The following is a 22,705-nucleotide window of genomic DNA, read 5'->3' as shown; positions in this document are numbered from 1 at the left end:
GCTTCCTTCTCCCTTCACTCCTCCTCTCTGTTCTGTGTTCTTGAACCACATGGACCTTATCATTTCTTTTTTTTTTTTTTAATATATTTTATTGATTTTTTACAGAGAGGAAGGAAGAGAGATAGAGAGATAGAAACATCAATGAGAGAGAAACATCGACCAGCTGCCTCCTGCACACTCCCCACTGGGGATGTGCCTGCAACCAAGGTACATGCCCTTGACCGGAATCGAACCTGGGACCTCTCAGTCCGCAGGCTGACGCTCCATCCACTGAGCCAAACCGGTTTCGGTCCTTACCATTTCTTTAATACATTTTTATTGATTTCAGAGAGGAAGGAAGTGGGGGGGGGGGGAGGGGGGAGAGAGAAACATCCGACAATGAGAGAGAATCATTGATCAGCTGCCTCCTACTGGGGATCGAGTGTGCAACCTGGGCATGTGCCCTGACTGGGAATCAAACCGTGACCTCCTGGTTCATAGGTTGAAGCTCAACCACTGAGCACCCCAGCCGGGCTGAGCTTACAATCTCTTGACGGCATCACACTCTCTTCTGCCACAGGACCTTGGCACCAACTGTCCCCTGTCTGGGAGGCTCTCTCTGCCGCCCCCTCCCTACCCCCTTTGCCTGTATAAGCTCTACACCCTTCCTTACTATCTCAGCTCAAGCTCGCTTTTTTAAGGAAGCCTTCCGTGACCACCCCACCCGCTCCCCGGTCTTCAGAGCCCATCTGTAGGTATAAATTCATCAATGTGTTCATTTGACCAAGTCCTGTTTCCTCACCCGGAGTTAAGCTGCATGAGGCCAGGGCCGTGTTTATCCTCTGTGCCCCGTTGCACCCCCTCTGCCACAGTCGCAGGCTCAGTGAAATAAACGTAAGCACATGCGAGGACCCACGTCACCTGGAACCCCACATCCCAGCGCAACCACTGTCTTCAGATTCCGGTAAGTCCTCTCAAATTGTGTGCTGACATACAGTGGGGCCTTGACTTAGGAGTTTAATTCGTTTCGTGACAGAGCTCATAACTCAAATTACTCATATGTCAAATCTTAAAGTGAATGAGTGAGACACGTGATGCTGGGCTGATGTTGTGGCGTTCACTGTGACGTTCGCTGCGCCAACTAGCGGTGGGGTATCTGAAGCTGGCTCGTAACCCGAATTTTAGCTCCCAACTCAAAGCAAAAAATCGGCCGAGAGATGGCTCTATCTCGAAAAACTCATTAGTTGGGACACTCGTAAGTCAAGACCCCACTGTAGTTACATTTCATAACATCGAAGGTGTTCGTCATAAATAGCAAAAGCGATTTGGGAATGGAGATCTGAGACCCGCATTCTCAGGTCAGTCCTTGGCCAGCCAGGATGCCTGGCCAGGCTTTGCCCACGGTGGGAGGTCAGCGAGAGGGCCTCATGCAGGCCCCTTTGGGAAAGAGGAGCCCTACGAGGATGGGCCCTAACAGGCTGTCCCCGGGATGGACCACACCGTGGGGCGCGGGGAAGGAAAGTCCGGGAGGCCTTGCTGCACCGGGTGTGGCCCCTGCAGCTGTCCGCTGTCCCTGGAACTTGACAGATGACTCCCCGGCACTCCTAGAGGTCGTTTCCAAACACAATCAGTTCCCTGGACATCTGAACGCGCGTTCCCGGCCCCGGGACACACCTCAGCCTGCTCTCTGCACCCGGACGAAAGGCCGGGCTGCTCGCTGCCGCATTAGTCACCGCAAACCGCGGGCAGGAACGGTCTCCCGTGGCCGGTCCGCGGATCCACGCCGGACGCAGGCAGGCGGGCGGGGGCGAGGCCACACGGGGGGGGGGGCTCAGAGACCACGCCCGGTCCCGGCTGCGGGGGGGCGGGGGGGGACGGGGGGCGGTAATGCACAAACACGAGAGCTCCCGGAACCCAAAGGACCACCTGCAGGGGGCGAGCCGGGCCACGCTCCCCGGTCAGCCGGGGGCAGGGGGCTGGAAGGACCCGGGTGGGCACGATCCCCGCCTCGGACCAGGGCCACCCCTCCCCCGCCCCCACCCCCGCCAGGCCTCACGGTGCCCGAGGCAGGGAGGGGGTCCTGCGCCAGAAGGAGGCTGGGGACCGGACCGGACCGAACCGGACCCGACGGCGCCGGAGCCCCCGCAGCCCGCGCCCCCGCGGCGATGACCGCATCACGCGGCACCGCCCGCCCGGATCCTCGCGCTGCGCTCCTGGGAGGCGTTGGTGACGACGCGTGTTCCCTGGGACGGGCAGGAACTAGGTACCACGGCCCCAGCTCCTGGGGGGTCACCCGTGGGCCTAGGCTCCGGTCGGGGAAGTCGAGGCAGGGTGGGGGGTGTCTGCATCACCATCACTCCTGGGTTCAGCCCCGCACTGGCCCAAGGCGCGGGGAAGGGGGAGAGGACTCGGGTGGGAGGCAGGGTTTCCGGTTCCCCACCCCCGGCCTGACTTCTGCAAACGTGTGCCATGTATTTGTGTTTGCACCCCCTGTAGCTTCCCCGACACCCCCTCCTCCCACCCACCGTGCATTTTCCTCGGAGAAGTTGTTACAACTCTTCGGAAGGATTGGAAGCCTCGCGCCTTGCCAGGCTTTAGGTGGAAATCGTTGTCTTCTGGCTGGTCCGTCCCCCCTTTTATCTATTTATTAAATATGTTTTTATTGATTTCAGAGAGGAAGGGAGAGGGAGAGAAACATCCATGATGAGAGAGAATCATGGATCGGCTGCCTCCTGCACCCCCACACTGGGGATGGGTCCCGCAACCCCGGCCTGCGCCCTGATGGGGAATTGAACAGTGACCTCCTGGTTCATCGGTCGATGTTCAACCACCCAGCCAGGCCGGCCAGGCCAGTCCTCCCTTTTAAATAGGGACAGAGGGACCACCCACCCCCGTCGCACACACGCACACGGGCCATTCCACCGTCATCCTCTTCACAGCCCCCCACACGGCGGGCGGAGCCGACCACACACCCCAGGGCTGCTGCTGAGGCTGGAGCTGTGCCTGACTCCCAGGTAACTTCACTTGAAGGTGAAGGAGGCGAAGAAATGGCCAAAGGAATTGGGTTTGTGCCTCGGCAAGTCCAACAGGTGCCTGTCCTGGGAAGTGCCAGCCTGCAGGCCTCCCGGGACTTTGCTCTGGATTTTGGCCCCTTGGCCACTGTGCCTGGGGCCGCGGAGCACGTGCCCGCAGGGGGTCTGGCTGCGGCCTGGCCACGCGTGGAGGGCCCAGACCAGCAGCCGTGATTCACCCTCCCTGCCCTGCTGATAGAGGGCTTGGAGAGATCGATTGTGTTTTCAATAGCGATCATTACACAGAGAATAACAGCTCTGGGCCACTTCAGAAGGAAAACAAACCCCCCGAGGAAGTGCTGCGTAGTCTCGGGTAGAGACAGGGCAAGGGGGCGGGGGGGCGGGCAGGGCTCAGCTGCCTGGCAGGGACCCCAGTGCTGAGAGTGCTGGCAGCTCTTGCCTTCTTCCCATGTGTTTGTGACAGAAATAACCCTCCTACTCACTCACCACGGGCCTGGCTGGTGAGGCTCATGCAGTGGGGACCGCAGACGCTGTGCCCACCGGGAAGACGCTGGGCCCGCAGCCCCGGGTGTGTGTGTGCGCCCATGTGCCCACTTGCTGAGCTAAACCCCAGGCATTTAAAAGGAGAAGTGAGGGGAGGCAGCCCTGGCTTCCTGAAAGGCTTACTCGGCCTTAGGCTATAAAAACGCAATTGGCCGATGGGCCGGGACTTGACTGGCCAAAGTGCAGCCTGGTGTCTTCTCTCTCCAAGCAGTGCCTTCACTCTTCTGGCTGAAAGCAAGTGAGCGGCACGTCTTCCCGGAGCGAGGATGGAGGAGGAGGGCACGGTCAAGAGGGAAGGGGTAAGTGGGCTTCCGGGGGGGAAGGGCGTGGAGCAGCCCCCGGGGCCGGGGGGCCGGAGCCAGGGCTGGGGCTGGGCAGCCTTGCAGGGGGATCTCCTGGGAGCTCGGGCCGGGGGAGCTCTGTTTCGTGTGACCTGCCCTCACCGTTCACCCAGCAGCTGGGCTTTTGCGGTGACGAGAGAAAGGAGGCATTCGGGGCGTTTGGATCTGAGATCCTTCGGGAATCATGCTGCTGGAGCAGCCTTCACAAGTACCTGCAGCCAAACTGAAGGGACTCAGGGGGTTCATTTGTCCCAGCTCCCTTCACCAAAAGAACCTGAGGTGAAGGGACCCCAAAACCAGCCACAGACTCCTTAGACACGGCTGGTGAGGGTTTGTCCTCCTTTGCTTTGGTTTTGGCGTCAGACTTTTACAATTAACCTTTTCAGCAGGTAACATAACGGAGTTGAATGTAATTCACACCTGTAGTGGAGATTCCCTACCTTCTAGATGATGAGCCCCCCCCCCCGCACCCCCGCTCCTTTTTTTTGGAGACAAAGGTTTTTCAAGACCTGCTGTTAGACCAGTGGTTCTCAACCTTGGCTGCACATTAGAATCACCTGGGAATCTTTTTAAAATCCTGATTTCTGGGCCTCATCCTCCGGAAATTCTGTTTCTTTGTTATGGGGTGGGGCCACAACATTAGTAACAAAGAAACAGAATTTCCGGAGGATGAGACCCAGAAATCAGGATTTTAAAAAGATTCCAAATAAATTATATTTAAAAAAAAATTAAGGCCCTAACCGGTTTGGCTCAATGGATAGAGCGTCGATCTCCGGACTGAAGGGTCCCAGGTTCGATTCCGGTCAAGGGCATGTACCTTGGTTGCGGGCATATACCCAGTAGGGGGTGTGCAGGAGGCAGCTGATCGATGTTTCTCTCTCATCGATGTTTCTAACTCTCTATCCCTCTTCCTTCCTCTCTGTAAAAAAATCAATAAAATATATTTTAAAAAAAAGATTCCCAGGTGATTCTAATGTGCAGCCAAGGTTGAGAACCACTGTGTTAGACCTTTAGAGTCTCTTGCTTGAGGAAAATGCATAGACAGAAAGATAATATAAATATATGAATGCTTTTCAGGATTTGTATTTTGTTCATCACAACAGCATATGCTTATCTTTATGGGAGGAGAAGTACATATCTGGGCAAATTATTGTTTATTCAGTTATGATTGTGAGCCCCGGCCATAGGCAGGTTTGGAGCACGCTCTGTACTGGGAGGTAGAGGTACCGGGAATTCATTCCTGCTCCGTCCTATTCTAAATGTGGGGACTTGGGCAAGTTATGTAACTGCTCTGCGCCCCAGTTTTCTCATCCATAAAGTGGGTATAATAACCATGCCCTCTCCTAGGGCTGCTGGAACAATTAAACGACAGAGTGCATGGAAATTACCCGTCACATAATGAATTCCCCATAAATGTTCTGACTTTTCGATCGCTGTTTAGAGCTGGGCACTGTTGACCTCTGGGCCGGGTAATGCTCTGCTGTGGGTGCTGCCTGTGTGCGGGGGTGCTGGGGGTGCTGGGGGGTGGGGAGGCGGGGCAGCAGCATCCCTGGTCTGCCTCCCCAGCTGCCAGTGGCACTCCCGGCCCAAGGAGAATCACTGCTTCCGAGATCACTGAGCACCATTATCTTGTTTGGTTTTCACAACTAAGACAGTGCTGGTGGAGTGTGAGCCCCGCCACTCTGTCGAAAAGGGACTGGGAGGCCACGAGAACTGAGGGGTTTGGGGAGGTCACGGGAGGCCCTGGTCTGGTCTGTGTCCCCTCTTCCAGGAGAAATGCACCGCCCAGGTGTGTCCCCAGGTGAGTGCAGAAGACGGACACGCCCCCAGTGGTGGTGCCTGAGAGTGAACAATGCATTTGAAAGGACATAATTAAAAGGGTCACATGCAAAAGGTATGGGCAGATCACAGCTGCCTGCCCCCTCGATTCTCCGGGGAAGGAAGCCTCCAGCAGCCAGGGCAATGCAGCTCCCCCCGGGGCCGCCTGAGGGTGGACCTGCCCCTTTGGGCAGGTGCTGAGCTTCCTGGGAGATATCAAAGCAAAACTCTCCACTGGTGACTAATTGTAAGCATCTGCAAATCATTAAGCCAAGCGGAGGGGAGATTTGGGAGCCAAGGAACGGTGGAGGAACCAGCAGGGCTGCAGGAAGCGGGGCTGGGCTGCCAGGGCCGGCCTGGCCGGCTCTCTGTCCCCGGTGGCTGCGTGACCCCGGCCTCACTGCCTTTGGGTTCCTCATATGTAACGAGAAAAGCATCCGTCTGATGTGCCTCAAGGACTTTCTGCCAGGAAGAGACTTTTAGTCAAAAGAAAACAATAAAATGGATTAGAAAAAAAATGCCAAAGTGCTTTGGAAATGGAATGAAAACGCATATTTTTTGTGTGTGTGGAGTGACTCCCGCCACCTCCCCCCTACTGCTCCCCCCCAACTAGTTCAGTGGCGTTGAGCAAGCAACTTTTCCTCCGGGTCCTCGCTGTCAATAGTTAACGATGACAGGTGTGGCTCTGAGCGGTTTATATGCAGGGCGGGCAGCCGTGGGTTATTGCCCACAATAAAGAACTCTGTGCCAAGCGTGCCGAGGACAGCACGCAGGGCCGGCCACGTGAGCGCCTCCAGATTGTACCTAAGTGCCCCGTGCCCCTGGCCCGTCTTCTGGTTAATAAATCTCTTGTAGTCCTCACACCCGGCAGGTCGTTTTCCGTACCAACAACCGTCAGTCTCCTTTTGCCCATCTCTGTATATGAACGCCTTTATTCTTTTTCTTTTTAATCCTCACCTGTGGATATTTCCTCCACTGATTTCTAGAGAGAGTGGAATGAAGGGGCGGGGGGAGAGAGAAACATTGATATGGGGAACCTGCAACCGATGTATGTGCCCTTGACAGGGAACCTAACCCAAGACCCTAAGGTCCACAGGCTGGCGCTCTAACCACTTAGCTAACCGGCCAGGGATGAACTCATTTATTCTTCATATCAATCCTGTGAGGAAGGTAGTGTCATTGTCCCCATTTTTTTAAAATATATTTTATTGATTTTTTACAGAGAGGAAGGGAGAGGGATAGAGAGTTAGAAACATCAATGAGAGAGAATCATTGATCAGCTGCCTCCTGCACGCCTCCCACTGGGTGTACCTTTGACTGGAATCGAACCTGGGGCCCTTCAGTCCACAGGCCAGTGCTCTATCCACTGAGCCAAACTGACTAGGGCTCGTTGTCCCCATTTTAGAGGTGAAGGAACCGGACACAGAGAAGCTCAGCAACTGGCCCAAGGCCGCACAGCCAGCAGCAGGAGAGCGGGGATTCGACCCCATGCTCTTGGGCTGCAGCCGCTGTGCTCTGAAACCCAGTGACAAGACAAGGCACCGCCAGCCCCCGCCCTCCACATGGACCTCACTGTCTCTTTGTAAAACTTGGGGTCCCACAGTGTGGTAACATGACGTCCAGTGTTGACAACACTCACTTTGCCAGGGATATTTGCATTCTACCTGGGGATTCCTGACTCGGAAAGTCTTATACAGAGCGTGTCTCCGGTGGTGGGAAGGGAGTGGACACAGATGCCGAAGGGAGCTGACCTGGGCAGGTTCCTTCCCGCCTCCTCGCTCACACCGGCCAGAGGGCGAGCCCTGCAGATGGGGGTTTTACTAGAGTCTCACTGTTCCCAGCATGAGGCAAAACAGGAAGCCAGCGGAGCGTGGGCACACGGGAGGTGGTTCCTAGTTTCTCCCAAATCCCAAAGTGAAAGAAAAGAACGAGAAGAGAAAAAAGAAATCTAAGCCCTGGCTTTCTTTTACATGCCTTTCTTATACAGTACCTTTAGTAAGAATATAACATACAACTCATCGTTTAAAGCAGTGGTTCTCAACCTTCTGGCCCTTTCAATACAGTTCCTCATGTTGTGACCCAACCATAAAATTATTTTCGTTGCTACTTCATAACTGTCATGTTGCTACTGTGATGAATCGTCATGGAAATATCTGATATGCAGGATGGTCTTAGGTGACCCCTGTGAAAGGGTCGTTCAACCGCCAAAGGGGTCGCGACCCACAGGTTGAGAACCGCTGGTTTAAAGTATACAATCAGCGTAGACTCGCAGAACTGTACAACCACCACCACAAGCAGCTTTAGAACGTTTTTTATCAACCCTAAAAAACCTACACTCGCCGAACCGGTTTGGCTCAGTGGATAGAGCGTCGGCCTGCGGACTGAAGGGTCCCAGGTTCGATTCCAGTCAAGGGCATGTACCTTGGTTGCAGGCACACCCCCACTGGGGGGCGTGCAGGAGGCAGCTGATTGATGTTTCTCTCTCATCAATGTTTCTAACTCTCTATCCCTCTCCCTTCTTCTCTGTAAAAAATCAATAAAATATATTAAAAAAAAAACACAAAAACCTACACTCATTTTTAGCCACTCCATATTCCCCACCCTCCCTTCCTCCTCTCCCCAACCCTAGGCAACCACTGATTTATCTTCTGTGTCCATGGCCTTGCCTGTCCCGGACAGTTCACAGAGTTAGAACCAGGCAGTGGGTCGCTTCTGTCGCTGGCCCCTTTCATTTACCATGGACTTAAGGGTCATCCATATTGTAGGTGTATCAGTGCGTCATCCCCTTTTATGGCCAAAACATATTCCATCGTATGGACAGAGCACATTATGTTTATCCGTTCATCGGCGGATGGACATCTGCGTTGTTTCCACTTTGGGCGGTTATGAATAATGTTGCTGTGAACATTCATGTTCAGATTTCTATGAGCATGTTTTCATCTCTCTGGGGTCTGTGCCTCGGAGTGGAATTGCTGAGTCATTTGCTGACCTTACCTTTAATTTAGTGAGGAACTGGCCGACTTTTCCAAAGTGGCTGCGCCGGTTTACATTCCTACCAGAAATGGTGGAGGTTTCTCCGCATCTCTGTCAACACTTATTATTCTCTGTCCTACTGATTTTGACCATCCCAGTGAGGGAGAAGGGCCCACATGTCCTGCATCTCAGGTGGGGTGCATGTGGGTATGTGTGTGGGTGTGCCTCCTGCCTTTAGAAAATACAGGGTAAGGTGGCAACAGCCCTGGAACCCGCCTTGCCTCCTGGGCACCATCACCTGCCCCCCCTTTGGTCACACTCACCCCAGAGACTGGTGAGGACTGAGGACGGGAAACTGGAGCCCACTGCTCCTTCACAGGCTGCTTGTCTGCGGCTCTGACCTCCCTCACCAGAGCTTCTGAGGAATTACCGTGGCTCATTCGTTTGGCGGCTGGAGGAGGAGAAGGCGGAGTTTCACTTGCAGCTTTGTGCCTGACCAGGGCTCCTGGCTGGTCCGCTCCTGCTCTGTGTGGGCTGACTCCTCTGTCCTCAGGGCATCACGACCACGAGGCAGGGGTGGCCTGTTCTCTCTCTGTCCTGCTCCTCACTTCTCACAGGAGGTCTTCTTTAGATCAGACGGGACACTGCCCACAGGACCACAGGAGCACCCAGCTTGCCCCCCGAGGGGCCTGTGCCCTACACAGCAGGGGGTGTGTGAATGAAGGTCTTGAATGGAGGGTTCCAACAGCCGTGTCTGGGCCCAGCCCCGTCAGCAGATTCTCTCTGCGGCTGGATGCTTTTCTAATTCATCCTTGCAGTAACTCTGGGAGTGTTACCATCCTCATTTTAAAGATGAGGAAACTGCCGGGACCGGTTTGGCTCAGTGGATGGAGCATCAGCCTGCAGACTGAGGTGTCCCGGGTTCGATTCCGGTCAAGGGCATGTACCTGGGTTGCGGGCACATCCCCAGTAGGGGGTGTGCAGGAGGCAGCTGATCGATGTTTCTCTCTCATCGATGTTTCTAACTCTCTATCTCTCTCCTTTCCTCTCTGTAAAAAATCAATAAAATATATTTTTAAAAAAAAGATGAGGAAACTGCCCTGGCTGGTGTGGCTCACTGGTTGGAGCATCATCCCGGGCATCATCCTGGGTGGCAGGTTCGGTTCCTGGTTGGGGCACATGCCCCGGGAGCAGGTTCAATCCCCAGTTGGTGCTCATGTGGGAGGTGGCCTGATTGATCTTTCTCACATTGACGTTTCTCTCTCTCAAATCAATAAATTTTTTTTTAAAAAAAATAAAGATTAGCCGAAACCGGATTGGCTCAGTGGATGGAGCGTCGGCCTGCGGACTGAAGGGTCCCAGGTTCGATTCCGGTCAGGAGTATGTGCCTTGGTTGCGGGCACATCCCCAGTGGGGAGTATGCAGGAGGCAGCTGATCGATGTTTTCTCTCATCTATGTTTCTGGCTCTCTATCTCTCTCCCTTCCTCTCTGTAAAAAATCAATAAAATATATTTTTAAAAAATAAATAAAGATTAAACTGAAGATGGTGGAACTTAAGCTGGAAGGTGGCAGTGGGCAAATTCAAAGTGAGATCTGTAGAGTCTAGGAGCAAAGTTCTTGCCGCTTTCATTTTTCTCCCGCTTGGCACGAAGGACTGCCTTAGGTGAAGGCTCGGTTTCCTCGAGTGTCAGGGGTTATGTGTGTGTCAGGGTCCCCAGGAGTCTGTATGTAAACAGCTTCTCGCTGCGCCCTCTGCCTGTTACAGCGAAAGTGCAGGGGCTCGGGGACTTACTCAGTGGCCCTAAATCATGTAAATCGCTTGCGTTTTTCCTCTCTGAGTTCTAGGGCGGTTGGCAAATGCAGCCACGCAGCAGGAATGCCCGGAAGCCACTCAGACACTAGATGGGGTGTTCCAATAGGTCCCTCGGTGTCTCTCTGACCCAGTGCATCTCAACCGGCGGGTGGGGGGCATGTAGCAATGTCTGGAGACATTAGGGTTGTCACAGATGGGAGAGGGGTGCTCCTACAATGCATACAGGACAGCCCCCCAGCCTGTCCTAACCCAGGTGAGCAGGGGGCGGGTTTCAAAACCAGGGAGCCGATGAAAGATGCAGATCTTCCGGTTCCATTCCGTCTCCCTACAAGACATGGAACCAAATCGCCCCCCCTCCGCCCCCCCGCCTCCTGACCTCACCGTGACCTCTCCTCCCGCAGAGGCTGACGCTGGTGCTTGTCCTAGCCACGCTGATCTCGGCCTTCGGGTCCTCCTTCCAGTACGGCTACAATGTGGCCGCTATCAACTCCCCTTCCGAGGTAGGTCTCTGCGGGGATCGAGACCCGGCCCCCACGACCCAGGGAGGTGGGTTTGGGGCAGCCCGGGCCCTGGGGGTGGGGGTGGGGGGCACAGGGTGGGACTGCACACAGGTGGAGGGCACACAATGGGTCCTGGAGGAAAGGGACACCACGCAGGACCCAGGGGACTGGCGGACACAGGCAGGGGGATGAGCCAAGGGCCTAGGCCTGGCTGGACCCCCGGGGGGCTGGCCTTGATCTCCCGCAGCCTTGCCATCTACGCAGGAGTCCGGAGCGGCAGAGATCACCTACTGGACTGGAAGACGGGAGTCAGTCCTCTCTGGTGTTAGAAACATCCAGGCAGTTTGCCTCCCAGAGGCCTCGAGGCCCTCCCCAGGGGCCCCTGCGCCTTGCTGTTAATACACCGTTGTCCTCCCCACTCTCCTCCATCTACCAATGTCCATCTCTGCGTGCCCAGGCTGTCCCCTCGTGGGCCCAACAGCTTACGTTGCTCTTTCTGCAAAACCGGGTCACATTATGGGGGCCTTCTGTTTTGCTTCATTCTCCAGCTCATGAAAGCATTTTACAATGAGACCTACTTTGATCGGACCACTTACTACCTGAGCGACTTCTCCTTGACGCTTCTGTGGTCTCTGTCTGTGTCCATGTTCCCCTTTGGCGGCCTCGTTGGGTCCCTCATGGTCGGCTTCTTGGTGAATAAACTTGGGAGGTAAGGAGAGGTGCACGTTCAACTTCGCAAAACGCATACAGCCTATCGGAGCTTAACACAGTTCGTACCGCATAGAAATCTCTAAGACATACGCCAGGGACCGCACGTTTTTGGGCAAACTGCACGTTATTTAAATCATCATAACTACAGATCATAATGCACTTTAGGTGTTGTTTTTCAATAATTATAACATTTTTATTTACAAAAAAATTAAACAATTAAAGTTCCTAGTACTTTTTTAACGTATGGTACTGCGTAAAACATTTTCTAAAAGCGCCAGGAACTTGAAGACGAAGACTTTTCGAATGACCAAAATACAATGTAACTGCAATGCTTTATGGGTTCGTGCAATTATATAGTTTTTCGTAGATTGACCTGCACGGTTTCCACCAATGAGATCGCTTCATTTGATGTGGACAAGACAGTGTGTTGACATCTAAGGTCCATAACAGATGGCGCGGGAAACACGAGAAAGCTCGTGAGCGGTACGAAAGGTGTTAAGACCTAGCCTCCCGAGGAAACCTTACTGTAAGGTGAGGCGAAGCCACGGAGCGGATTTCTGTTTCGTGATGTGGTCTTAAGACCAGACATTGGCCAAATGTTGGGGTCGTAGGCCAGGTCTTGGGGCTGAAGAGGAAGTGGCAGATCTCAGGCTCCGGGCGGACACAGAGTGAGCAGAGCACTCCAGGGCCAGGCCTCTTCCCACGGTCTCTGCTCCCTAACCTGGAAGGTTTTGTGTTTGCTTGTTTGTTTGTTTTTGTGTGGATAGTTTTGTACCAAAACCAAAACTGAGCTCGCTCTCTCTCTCTCTCTCTCTCTCTCTTTCTCTTTCTTGCCTTTGAAGAGTCAAATCCTAGATGCCATGGCCAAGAGGCCAGTCCCAACATAAATCACAGCACGGGGTTCTTGAACTCTGCCCCCTTGTTCTTCCACCTTGAGAACAAGGAATATGAAAAATTTAGCCCAAACTAAATTCCTGTGAAACTCTGAAATGGCTGGGGTTACCAGGCACTTCCTGGTGACACCGTGTGGCCCCAGGGCCCCTTTCACTGGGAGTGTAGTGGCTGTCAAGGGTGGAGCTTGTATCTTTGCCCCTGATTCTGGAAGCATTGGAAGTTCTGTTATTTGATTCCAAAAAAGGTCCCTAAGTCATCCCACTGCCCCATGTAAATTGCGTGGGCCCGAGAGACCAGCCTTGTGCTAAACAGCATTTAAGAGCTCCACCCCTCACCCCGCTCTTCACGGATGAGTGCAGGGAGGCTGAGCGGGATCAAGTGCCCGTTCTTGGCCACAGATCTTAATAGCTCAGGAGTCAAGGCAAGGCCAGAACCCGGACTTCGGTTCTTTCTCCAATTCTTTTCAAAAAGAGTCTGCGAGCCCTGGCCGGTTTGGCTCAGTGGATAGAGCGTCGACCTGCGGACTGAAAGGTTCCGAGTTCGATTCCGGCCAAGGGCACATGCCTGGGTCTTGGGCTTGATCCCCAGTAGGAGCTGTGCAGAAGGCAGCCAATCAATGATTCTCTCTCATCATTGATGTTTCTATCTCTTCCTCCCTCTCCCTTCCTCTCTGAAATCAATAAAGAAATATATATATTATATATATATATATATATATATATATTTTTTTTTTTTTTTTTTTTTTAAAGAGCCTGCGAATAGGAACATACAGCCTCTGCTCTGGTACCTCAGGTCCTCCGGTCTTCCTGGGAGCTTGGCATTGAACTCACAGTGTTCCCTGTGGGCCTCGGGGAGCAGGACCCCGGTCAAGTCACAGTGGGATCTGTAGGACCCTCCTCCTTGAGGGACTTTCGGTTCCGTCCACAATGGAGCTGAACACGGCTGGGTCAGCTGTCTGCTTGGGAATGTGATGAATGCTATTTCACTGTGTATGGTTTTCTTAACGATTCACAGGTGTTCCTTAAATAACAGCAGCAACTAGCATTTTCTGTGCCAGGCTTTATCTTGAGTGCTTTTAGGGTTATTCATTCCTCTAATCCTTCCAAAGGCCATCCCCTTTTCAAAGACGGGAAAACGGGGCGCAGAGAGATGCTGCAGCAACCCAAGATGACACAGCTGGGGGCAGTTTCACTTCTGAGCTGGTGCAAGGCACCACCACACTGTCCTCTGTTATATCAGGCAAACAGCTTCTCAATCCGTTGTTTTATTTTTTAATCATACATACAGTAGTATTTTTTAACATAAAAATTTTCATTGTTCAAGTGGTCAACTTTAATTTACAGTTTTTGTTGTCTTAAGACAGCCTTTTAAAATATATATGTATATTATTGATTTTTTACAGAGAGGAAGGGAGAAGGATAGAGAGCTAGAAACATCAATGAGAGAGAAACATCGATCAGCTGCCTTCTGCACACCCCCTACTGGGGATGTGCCCGCAACCAAGGTACGTGCCCTTGACCGGAATCGAACCAGGGACCCTTCAGTCCGAAGGCCGACGCTCTATCCACTGAGCCAAACCAGTCAGGGCTTAAGACAGCCTTTTTCCTTCCTGGAGACATAAGGATAGTATTCTGTGATTTAAAAAATAATTCAACGGTTTTGTTTTTCCCAGATAGACTTGGAATTTTGTTTTGTATATGGTGAGTGGTGAGAGACAGCTAATTTTTTTGCACCTAACATCTGTATAATTTTGTTACCAGTGTCACCCCAATAAATTCAATAAAAAATAAAAATACAGTGACTATTGATAGGAAAGAACTAAAAAAACCCTAATTTTTTCCATGTGAAAGGTCCATTATTAAATGTCTTATTCATGTCCCTTTACTCTTCTGTGTTAATTTTGAAATCATTTTATCAAAATCCCTGAAAAAAATTCTCCTTGGCATTGCTTTCATGTTTGTCATAGGTTTGTAGGAGACTTCACCTTTATCAGCTTACGGAAGTTCTATTTATAGTTTAAGGCTGTTTTTTTAAATCATAATATCAAATTTTATGGACTTCTTTTGCAGCTTCAATTGATAATCTTATATTTTCCCCAGTATAATCTTTTTTAAAAATATATTTTTTATTGATTTCAGAGAGGAAGGGAGGAGAGAAACACCAATGATAAGAAACATTCATCGGCTGCCTCCTGCATGCCCCCTACTGGGGATTGAGCTTGCAACCCAGGCATGTGCCCTTGACCAGAATTGAACCCTGGGTCCCTTAAGTCCGCCAGCCAACACTCTACCCACTGAGCCAAATCAGCTAGGGCTCCAGTATAATCTTTAATATGGTATTTATATATGCCAAAGAATTCTATCTGAGGCCTTTGGCATCTATGTTGGTAAGTGAGGTTGGCTCATACTTTTCTTCTAATGTTCTTACCCAGTTGAGTTTTCAGATTATACCCAAATCATGTCAGCCCATGATTGCAAAACCTTGTACTGTATTCCTGGATCCTGGATCCTGCTGTCACCAGGCACACACTTGGTGAACCTTAGACCAAATTGGTTTTTACTTTTGTTTTGTTTTTAATGTATTGATTTTAGAAAGAGGAAGGAGGGGGGGAGAGAGAGAGAGAAAAAAACATTGATTTGTTGTTCCACTTATTGATGCATTCATTGGTTGCTTCTTGCATGTGCCTTGACTGGAGTGGGGCCCACAACCTTGGTGTCTCAGGACGATGCTCTAACCCCCGGGGCTGCCTGGCCAGGGCCGGCCTGGCTGACGTGCTGTCCTCTGCAGGAAAGGGACTTTGCTGCTGAACAACGTCTTCTCCATCGTGCCTGCCATCTTGATGGGTTCCAGTGAAGCTATGCACTCATTTGAGATAATCATTCTCTCCAGGCTGCTGGTGGGCATCTGTGCAGGTAAGCCAGGCAGCACTGCACTGCTGAGCTGTGATTGACAACCGTCACCAGGAGGGAGGACAGGGGCCAACCTGGGGTCTCTGAGGCCAGACCACGCTGTCCCTCTGTGCTGTCGTGAGCCAGGCTCCAGTGCGGACAGTAGGCGGATCTCCCCTGATGTTTCCTGTGAAGCAAGCTGTTCTTTGAAAGACTGAGACACAGAATCTTAGGTTCCGGAGGGTCCTTCCACCCCAATCCTTTATCTCGGTGTGTTCTCAACAGCAGGCCGGGACCAGCGAGAGGGTGGTGATATCTGTTTAGAGAGCAATGTTTCTGTGTGTGTGTGTCTGTGTGTGTGCGTGTGTGTGATTAATCCTCACCCGATATTTTTCCATTGACTTTTAGAGAGAGTGGGAGGGGGAGAGAGAGAGCAAAACATCAGTGTGAGAGAGACACTGATTGGTTGCCTTCCACACAACCCCGGTGTGTACCCTTGACCGCAATCGAACCGGGGACCCTTCAGTCTGAGGGTCGACGCTCTATCCACTGAGCCACACCGGCTCAGGCAGTGAGCAATATTTTGTTTTTTGAATAGAGTCCACTGTGTCACTATCTTTTGAAACTTCGGTTCCAATTATCTATCTGAGTACGAATGAGACCTGGGTTGCAATGTAAAATGTATTTCTGTAGCTTTTACTGTGGGTTGTGGCCAAAAAAGCTTGAGGAACAACCAAATGCATGGGTCCCTCTAACGCAGCGGTTCTCAACCTGTGGGTCGCGACCCCTTTGGTGGTTAAACGACCCTTTCACAGGGGTCGCCTAAGACCATCGGAAAACACATATATAATTATATATTGTTTTTGTGATTAATCACTATGCTTTAATTATGTTCAATTTGTAACAATGAAAGTACATCCTGCATATCAGATATTTACATAACAATTCATAACAGTAGCAAAATTACAGTTAGGAAGTAGCAACGAAAATAATTTTATGGTTGGGGGTCACCACAACATGAGGAACTGTATTAAAGGGTCGCGGCATTAGGAAGGTTGAGAACCACTGCTCTAATGGAAGGAGTTAATGGCAGCAACCTCTCCACTTTTATAAAGAACTGAGAGTTTGCAAAGGGCTCATCGTGGCTTCCATTTCACTCCCTCCCTCCATGCCCACCTGCTGGGCAGGGGAAGGGCCTGCCTGCGGCCTCTCCCCTTGGGAGCCCTGGAGCTGCTCTGCAAACCCTGCAGACCTGGGCCACCAGGCTGTCCTGATGGTGGTGATGGGAAACCCCCTACAGCGGCTTCCGATGGAAGAGGGGTGGGGAGAGCCTGTGCTGGCCCCCCTGGAGCCCATGCTCTCCCGTAGGCAGTGTCCGCCAGGCCGCTCCAGGTGAGTGAGGGGTGGAGTCAGGAGGCACCACTGCTGGGCCAGGCACCTGCAGGTGGGCACCCGAGGGTGAACACCCTTACCCCTCCCCCCGCACCCTGGGCACCTCACTTACCTGCTCCACTTGCCAAGTAACTCTGTTTCTCCTTCCAAACACGGGGACAGGGACAGACAATTGTGCTGATGTCAGCGAACCCCTTACCTGAAGTTAACTGAGCACAGGGGAGACTCGGGCTTTTCTTCTCCGAGACCAAGCCAGTTAGGGGGAGACCTGAAGGCAGGCTGGCTTGTGCCCACAGGTGACACCAGTCAAGAAAGTGAGGCCCCGGTCCATGAGCCTCTCTGGTCAGACTACTTTCTCCTTCCTCCAAGTTCAGAGGACCAAGAATGAAAAGGGGTGTTTGCTTCCTTGGGCAGTTTTCTGAAAGTTTCAGCCCAATTACGTGACTGCTGAGTGAGAACAAGCGTGTGGAGGCCGCGGCCCGTCCCCGCCACACCAGTGCTTCCTGATCCTGTCGTTTCACCCTCCTCCAGGTCTGTCTTCCAACGTCGTCCCTATGTACCTGGGGGAGCTGGCCCCCAAGAACTTGAGGGGAGCCCTGGGGGTGGTGCCCCAGCTCTTCATCACCGTGGGCATCCTCGTGGCCCAGATCCTGGGCCTTCGGAATCTCCTTGCAAACGAGGAAGGTAAGAGCAGCCGTCTCCGGGCCACAGCCCTGCCTCTGCTCGGTGGACGGGCATTCTGTGAGCTGGGCTTTTCTCTCTGCTCAGCTGGCTGTCCCTCCGGCCCCCACGCTGCCCTGGCCCCACGAGGTGCTGGTGACAGACTGGCTGACATGCTCTATCCCAGTGGTCAGCAAACTCATTAGTCAACAGAGCCAATATCAACAGCACAATGATTGAAATTTCTTTTGAGAGCCAAATTTTTTTAACTTAAACTATATAGGTAGGTACATTGTTATTAACTTAATTAGGGTGCTCCTAAGGCTTAGGAAGAGCTACACTCAAGGGGCCAAAGAGCCGCATGTGGCTCGCAAGCTGCAGTTTGCCGACCACGGCTCTAGCCCCTCTTAGGACCGGGGTGAGGTGGCTTTGAGGGAGCACGAAGCCACCTGGCTTCCTCCTGGCCCGATGGGGCGTCCATACCAGGGCCAAGACAGAGTTAATGTTCCATTTCTGACTCTCTGCGGCAGGGCCCACCAGGTAGGCGATGGCGCCCGGCCTGGCATTGGTGAGACGGCGCCTGTGAGTCTGGCTTCCTTGCCAGTGCAGCGTAGAATCCATGTTGTGAACTTACCATGACTTGTGTTCCCACTCTACCACATGGGCTGGCATCGCTCCCGGGTTTTATTCAACAGTCGGGGGTGCTCTGCCCATTCTAGTTTGCATGCAGTGGGGTCAGAGCTGAGGGGCCCAGCACCCCCAGCTCCGCTGGCCTGTCCTCCAAGGACGCCACATGTCCACACGGCGACCATGGAGACTTCCCAGTTGCCCACATTCTCGCCAGCACTTGGGGTTGTCAGTTTTTCACTTTGTCCGCCTGGAGGTGGGCACTGGCGGGTCATCACCGCCCCTCTTGTACGCATCCGCAGAGTGTTCGTTAAGCGCCCTCCTGGGTGCTGGGGACACGGGGATGGCAAGGCCGCTCCCAGGAGAACCCATCCGGGTGATGGGGCAGAGTGGCCGGCTGGGCGCTGTTGGGGTGCTTGGCTGGGGCCTCTGAGAGTGGCGCCCATCCCCCTTGCAGGCTGGCCCATCCTCCTCGGGGTGACTGGGATCCCCGCGGCGGTGCAGCTCCTGCTGCTGCCCTTCTTCCCGGAGAGCCCCAGGTACCTGCTGGTTCAGAAGAAAAACCATGAAGCGGCCAGGAAAGGTGAGACTCTCTTGGGGGAGGCGGGGGGGCTGGGGGTGGGGAGGACAGGGCTGTAGCGTCTTTGCTCCGGGGAAGCCGTGGGCCGCTTCAGACACTGCCCCCTCGTCCCTCAGCCCTGAAGAGGGTGCGTGGCTGGGACGACGTGGAAGAGGAGATGGAGGAGATCCGGCTGGAGGCCGAGGCCGAGAAGGCTGCGGGCTTCATCTCCATAGTGAAGCTGTTCAGGATCAGGTCCCTGCGCTGGCAGCTCATCTCCATCATCGTCCTCATGGGCGGTCAGCAGCTGTCGGGAGTGAACGCGGTAGGGGGCGGCCTGGGACTGGGGTGGCCTGGGGTGGGGGCGGCCTGGAGTGAGGGGACCTGGGGTGGGGCCGCAGGCTCTGGGCAGGCGGTGGCCTGGCCAGCCCACCAGCCTCGAGGTTGCCTTCCAGATCTACTACTACGCGGACGAGATCTACAAGAACGCGGGGGTGGCAGAAGATGACGTCCAGTATGTGACGGCGGGCACGGGGGCTGTCAACGTGGCGATAAGCATTTTAGCCGTGAGTGTGCCCTGGAGCTGAGTACCCTCGGCTGCCCCAGGATGGAGGGCGCCTCGTGGGTGGCCCAGGAAGGAGCCCTCGGTCCCTTCACGTGTCACCTCTGGGCTCTGCTCAGGTGACAGCCTGTCTCTTACGGGAGCTGGCCTATGGCTCTTCAAAGATGGAGACGACCCCGCCCCCGGCCCCAAAGCTCCCACTGTGGGAGTGGCGCTTCATGGAGGCCACTGCCCATGCCAGGGCCCCAACATGACGTAGCAAAGGGGACTCCTGGACTGCGCAGTGCTGGGCCCGCTGGCCATGCAGGGACACCCCCCCGGGGCACACCACACATGGGCTCCTCAAGGTGCCCCTCAGAGGGGTGTACACAATGGGCGGGCAAGGAGCTTCCTGCAAAGGCCGCTCCAGGCTGGGAGGTGTGTGTGTGGGGGGGTGGCTCATGGCTCCTGAGCCCCCGCTTTTCCTGGCCCCTCCCCTCCAGGTGTTCGTGGTGGAGCTTTTGGGGAGGAGAATCCTGCTGCTGCTGGGCTTCTCCATCTGCTGCTCCGCCTGCTGCGTGCTCACGGCCGCTCTGGTTCTGCAGGTGAGAGGGTGCGGCCCCCACGCCCAACCCCCTGCAGCCCACTGCCCACTTCCAGTGGCAAGAGGTGGCACCTCCTGTTGAAGGAGGAGTCCGGTGCCATCCTTGCTCCGCCTGGGCAGAGCAGCCGGACCTCTGGGAGCTGAGATTCCTGGCGCTCCCTGTCCCAGGCTATCTCTGTGCTGCCCTGTGTGACCCAACTCTGTTCCCCCCACAGACCACCATCTCCTGGATGCCTTACCTCAGCATCGCCTGTGTCCTCATCTACGTCATAGGACATGCCCTGGGGCCCAGTATGTACCCAGAGCTGGTTCTGCTTCCACTGCCCACTCCCACACCATCAGCCGTAGGAGCTCCCGGCTTGAGCTCCCTGGAGGAGCTCTGGGGACCCCTGTTCCTGCTGCAACGGGGTGTGGGCAGAGCCTACTTAGAGCAGAAATAGTAAAGCAGCCGTGTAGGCTGAAACACGCTGCCCCGGAGGATTTCATGCTGCCCCGTGGGATTGGGGTTGAGAGCCTAACAGATGGTCAGCCCTTTGGGGACATGGTAGGATGTCACATACTGTGCTGAACTCTGGCTTCTGGCCTTCTCACCCTGCTGCTGCACCCCGAGTCCTGGAGACTCGCCAGGCCTGCCCTGCACCATACCCCGAGGCCCCTGGCACCCAGCAGGGGCTCCAGGACCCTCGGTGGGCGTGCTCTGCCTTCAGCGAGTGCAGCTCTTCCTCTTCCGCCCCGCAGGTCCCATCCCCGCGCTGATCATCACCGAGATCTTCCTGCAGTCCTCCCGGTCCTCGGCCTACATGGTGGGGGGCAGCGTCCACTGGCTCTGCAACTTCTCGGTGGGCTTGCTCTTCCCCTTCATTCAGGTAAGTGTGACCTGGGGGCCCTGGGCCCCCGACATCCTCACGCAGGAAAGGGAGAACCTCTTCCAGAAAGTGAGCCTGGCTCCCCTTCCCGCAGGAGGGCCTCGGGCCCTACAGCTTCATCATTTTTGGTGGGGTGTGTTTTCTCACCACCGCCTTCGTGTTCCTGGTGATCCCCGAGACCAAGGGCAAGACATTCATGGAGATCAACCAGACCTTCGCCAAGAGGAATCATGTGTCCGAGGTGTACCCAGAAAATGAGGAGCTAAAGGAGATTCCGGAGGAACGCAAGAAACTTCCGGAGGAAATGGAACTTCCCGAGGAGACAGAACTTCCGGGGGAACGGAAGGAACTTCCGGGGGAGCAGAAGGAACTTCCGGAGAAGCTCAAGTCCGTCTCGGAGGAACTAAACTTGGTGTCGGAGGGACTAAAGGAACTTCCGGAGGAAGTGAAGTCCGCGTTGGAGGGACTAAAGGAACTTCCGGAGGAACTGAAGTCTGCGTCAGGGGGACTAAAGGAACTTCCGGCGAAACTGCAGTCCGTGTCGGAGAATCTAAGGGCAGTTTCAGAGGCGCTGAAGGCCGTGGCCGAGGAACGTCCGGAGGAACTAAAGGAGCTTTCACCCTCCGCCTCAGAGCAGTAACTCGGGAGGAGGCGCCTGCTAAGTGGTCGGTGGCGTGGAGCCCCCTTCTTGGGTTTTTTTTCTGAGTAACAGTTGTCTATAAATATCCAGAACTAGGACAGTCCAGTGTGGGATGCAGGCCCCAAAGGGCTTCCGTGCAGTTACGAAAGCCAGACTGCCCCCTCCCCAGGCCCAAGTCACAGTGAGCAGCCGTCCTCCCGCCATGGCGGGGTTAGCCTTTGCGTGGCTCCTGTAACACCGGCTTTTAGGACAAAAAGCATTAGTGTGGCGGTGAGAGAGAAGGAATCCAATTTGGCCACGGGCCTGTGTTCAGAGCAGAATTCATCCTCTTGTCAGATCCACCTCCAGCATCACCGCTCCGGGAAAGTGTGCGGCCGCAAGCAACGATGTCCAGGAAGGTGGAGAGCAGGTCCCTACGGAGACTTGAACCAAGTCAGGGATTGTTAATCCTAAATTATACTGTTAGAGGACAGTGGAATTGCCTCTGAATACTCAATAAAACAAATGTGATCATTTTTCACCAAGATGTGCTGCTTTTCTATGAGCAGGTGGGAGGAGGGGGGTATTCCCTGCTGCTCCAAGCAGTTTGACTGCACTGGAGTGTAAGCCCATTGAGAACAGGGGTTTGTTGATCCCAGAGTCCTCACTGCCTGGAGCAGGCATGAAGGAGGCACTCAAGCAGTATCTTCTGGAAGAGGGGGAGAAAGGAGAGATGAGGTGGTTGCAAAGTTACGAGTTTTTAAATTTGAGATTGGGGAAACCTCTGCATGTCTTCAGGTACGTAGGGAACACCGAGAGGTCCTAAAGGTGAGATGGGGAGGGAGGGAGGGAAGTGGGTGTGCCCCACAGATGCAGCAGAGTTAGAAGCTTTGCATAGAGACCTGGGTGTGTGAAGAGGGCATGTGCAAGAAGATGGAGAAAACTTTGAGGCGTAGGAAAGGAAAGTGGAGAGAACACCTACTGAATAGAAAATCTGGTATTGGGTGGCGGGGGGGGCGGGCAAAAGCTCAGAACCAGGTGGGACAGAAGTGGGATTGGGCACAGCTTTTGTGGGGGGAGAATGATCAATTAAATAACCTATAAGAGTGTTGAAGACACAGACCAAGTAAATAGCAAAATGCTGGGGTTGAACCATCCTTGACCTTCTGCAGCAGGGATCTGCAGTGTGGAGTGGCCACAAAAACAGCCAAAGATGGAAGCTCTCGACTCTGGGGAGCCGTAAGGCTGGCGTGTGGGAAGACAAGGGACTGTGGTGTTATTAATTCAGCTCAGGTTACCTGCAACGTCTCATACACAGGAAAGCTGTGGAGTCCATGACTCTGG

The 22,705-nt window shown here is 53.9% G+C and overlaps 1 protein-coding gene across 2 annotated transcripts; it reads left to right on the top strand.

Moving 5' to 3' along the window:
* The first annotated feature begins 3,747 nt into the window (after nucleotides 1-3,747).
* On the top strand, nucleotides 3,748-21,906 carry LOC139002841 (solute carrier family 2, facilitated glucose transporter member 5-like). 2 transcript variants are annotated; one of them, XM_070404019.1, is made up of 12 exons: nucleotides 3,748-3,853; nucleotides 10,902-11,000; nucleotides 11,549-11,709; nucleotides 15,393-15,517; nucleotides 17,417-17,569; nucleotides 18,630-18,755; nucleotides 18,869-19,056; nucleotides 19,187-19,297; nucleotides 19,776-19,877; nucleotides 20,092-20,167; nucleotides 20,615-20,742; nucleotides 20,837-21,906. In XM_070404019.1, exons 1-12 carry the CDS (start codon nucleotides 3,821-3,823, stop codon nucleotides 21,380-21,382), a joined length of 1,848 nt encoding a protein of 615 aa, XP_070260120.1. In that variant the 5' UTR covers nucleotides 3,748-3,820; the 3' UTR covers nucleotides 21,383-21,906. The 2 variants fall into 2 exon arrangements, with proteins under 2 accessions (XP_070260120.1, XP_070260121.1); XM_070404020.1 differs by lacking the exon at nucleotides 11,549-11,709 and having other exon boundaries at nucleotides 3,751-3,853.
* Nucleotides 21,907-22,705: the final 799 nt, after the last annotated feature.

Source organism: Myotis yumanensis, unplaced genomic scaffold (assembly GCF_028538775.1).
Source record: "Myotis yumanensis isolate MYYU_CA2020_CCGP unplaced genomic scaffold, mMyoYum1.0.hap1 SCAF_2, whole genome shotgun sequence".
NCBI lineage: Eukaryota > Metazoa > Chordata > Mammalia > Chiroptera > Vespertilionidae > Myotis > Myotis yumanensis.
Note: the sequence above shows the minus strand (reverse complement) of the source record. Positions and strands in the feature narration are given on the sequence as shown.

What these genes read in the sequence shown, in the direction of transcription:
- LOC139002841 (XM_070404019.1), top strand. Translation starts at nt 3,821, where the DNA reads ATGGAGGAGGAGGGCACGGTCAAGAGGGAAGGG. An exon ending in CGGCCGCTCTGGTTCTGCAG is followed by an intron (nt 19,878 to 20,091) that starts GTGAGAGGGTGC and finishes TTCCCCCCACAG; the next exon opens with ACCACCATCTCCTGGATGCC. An exon ending in AGGACATGCCCTGGGGCCCA is followed by an intron (nt 20,168 to 20,614) that starts GTATGTACCCAG and finishes TCCGCCCCGCAG; the next exon opens with GTCCCATCCCCGCGCTGATC.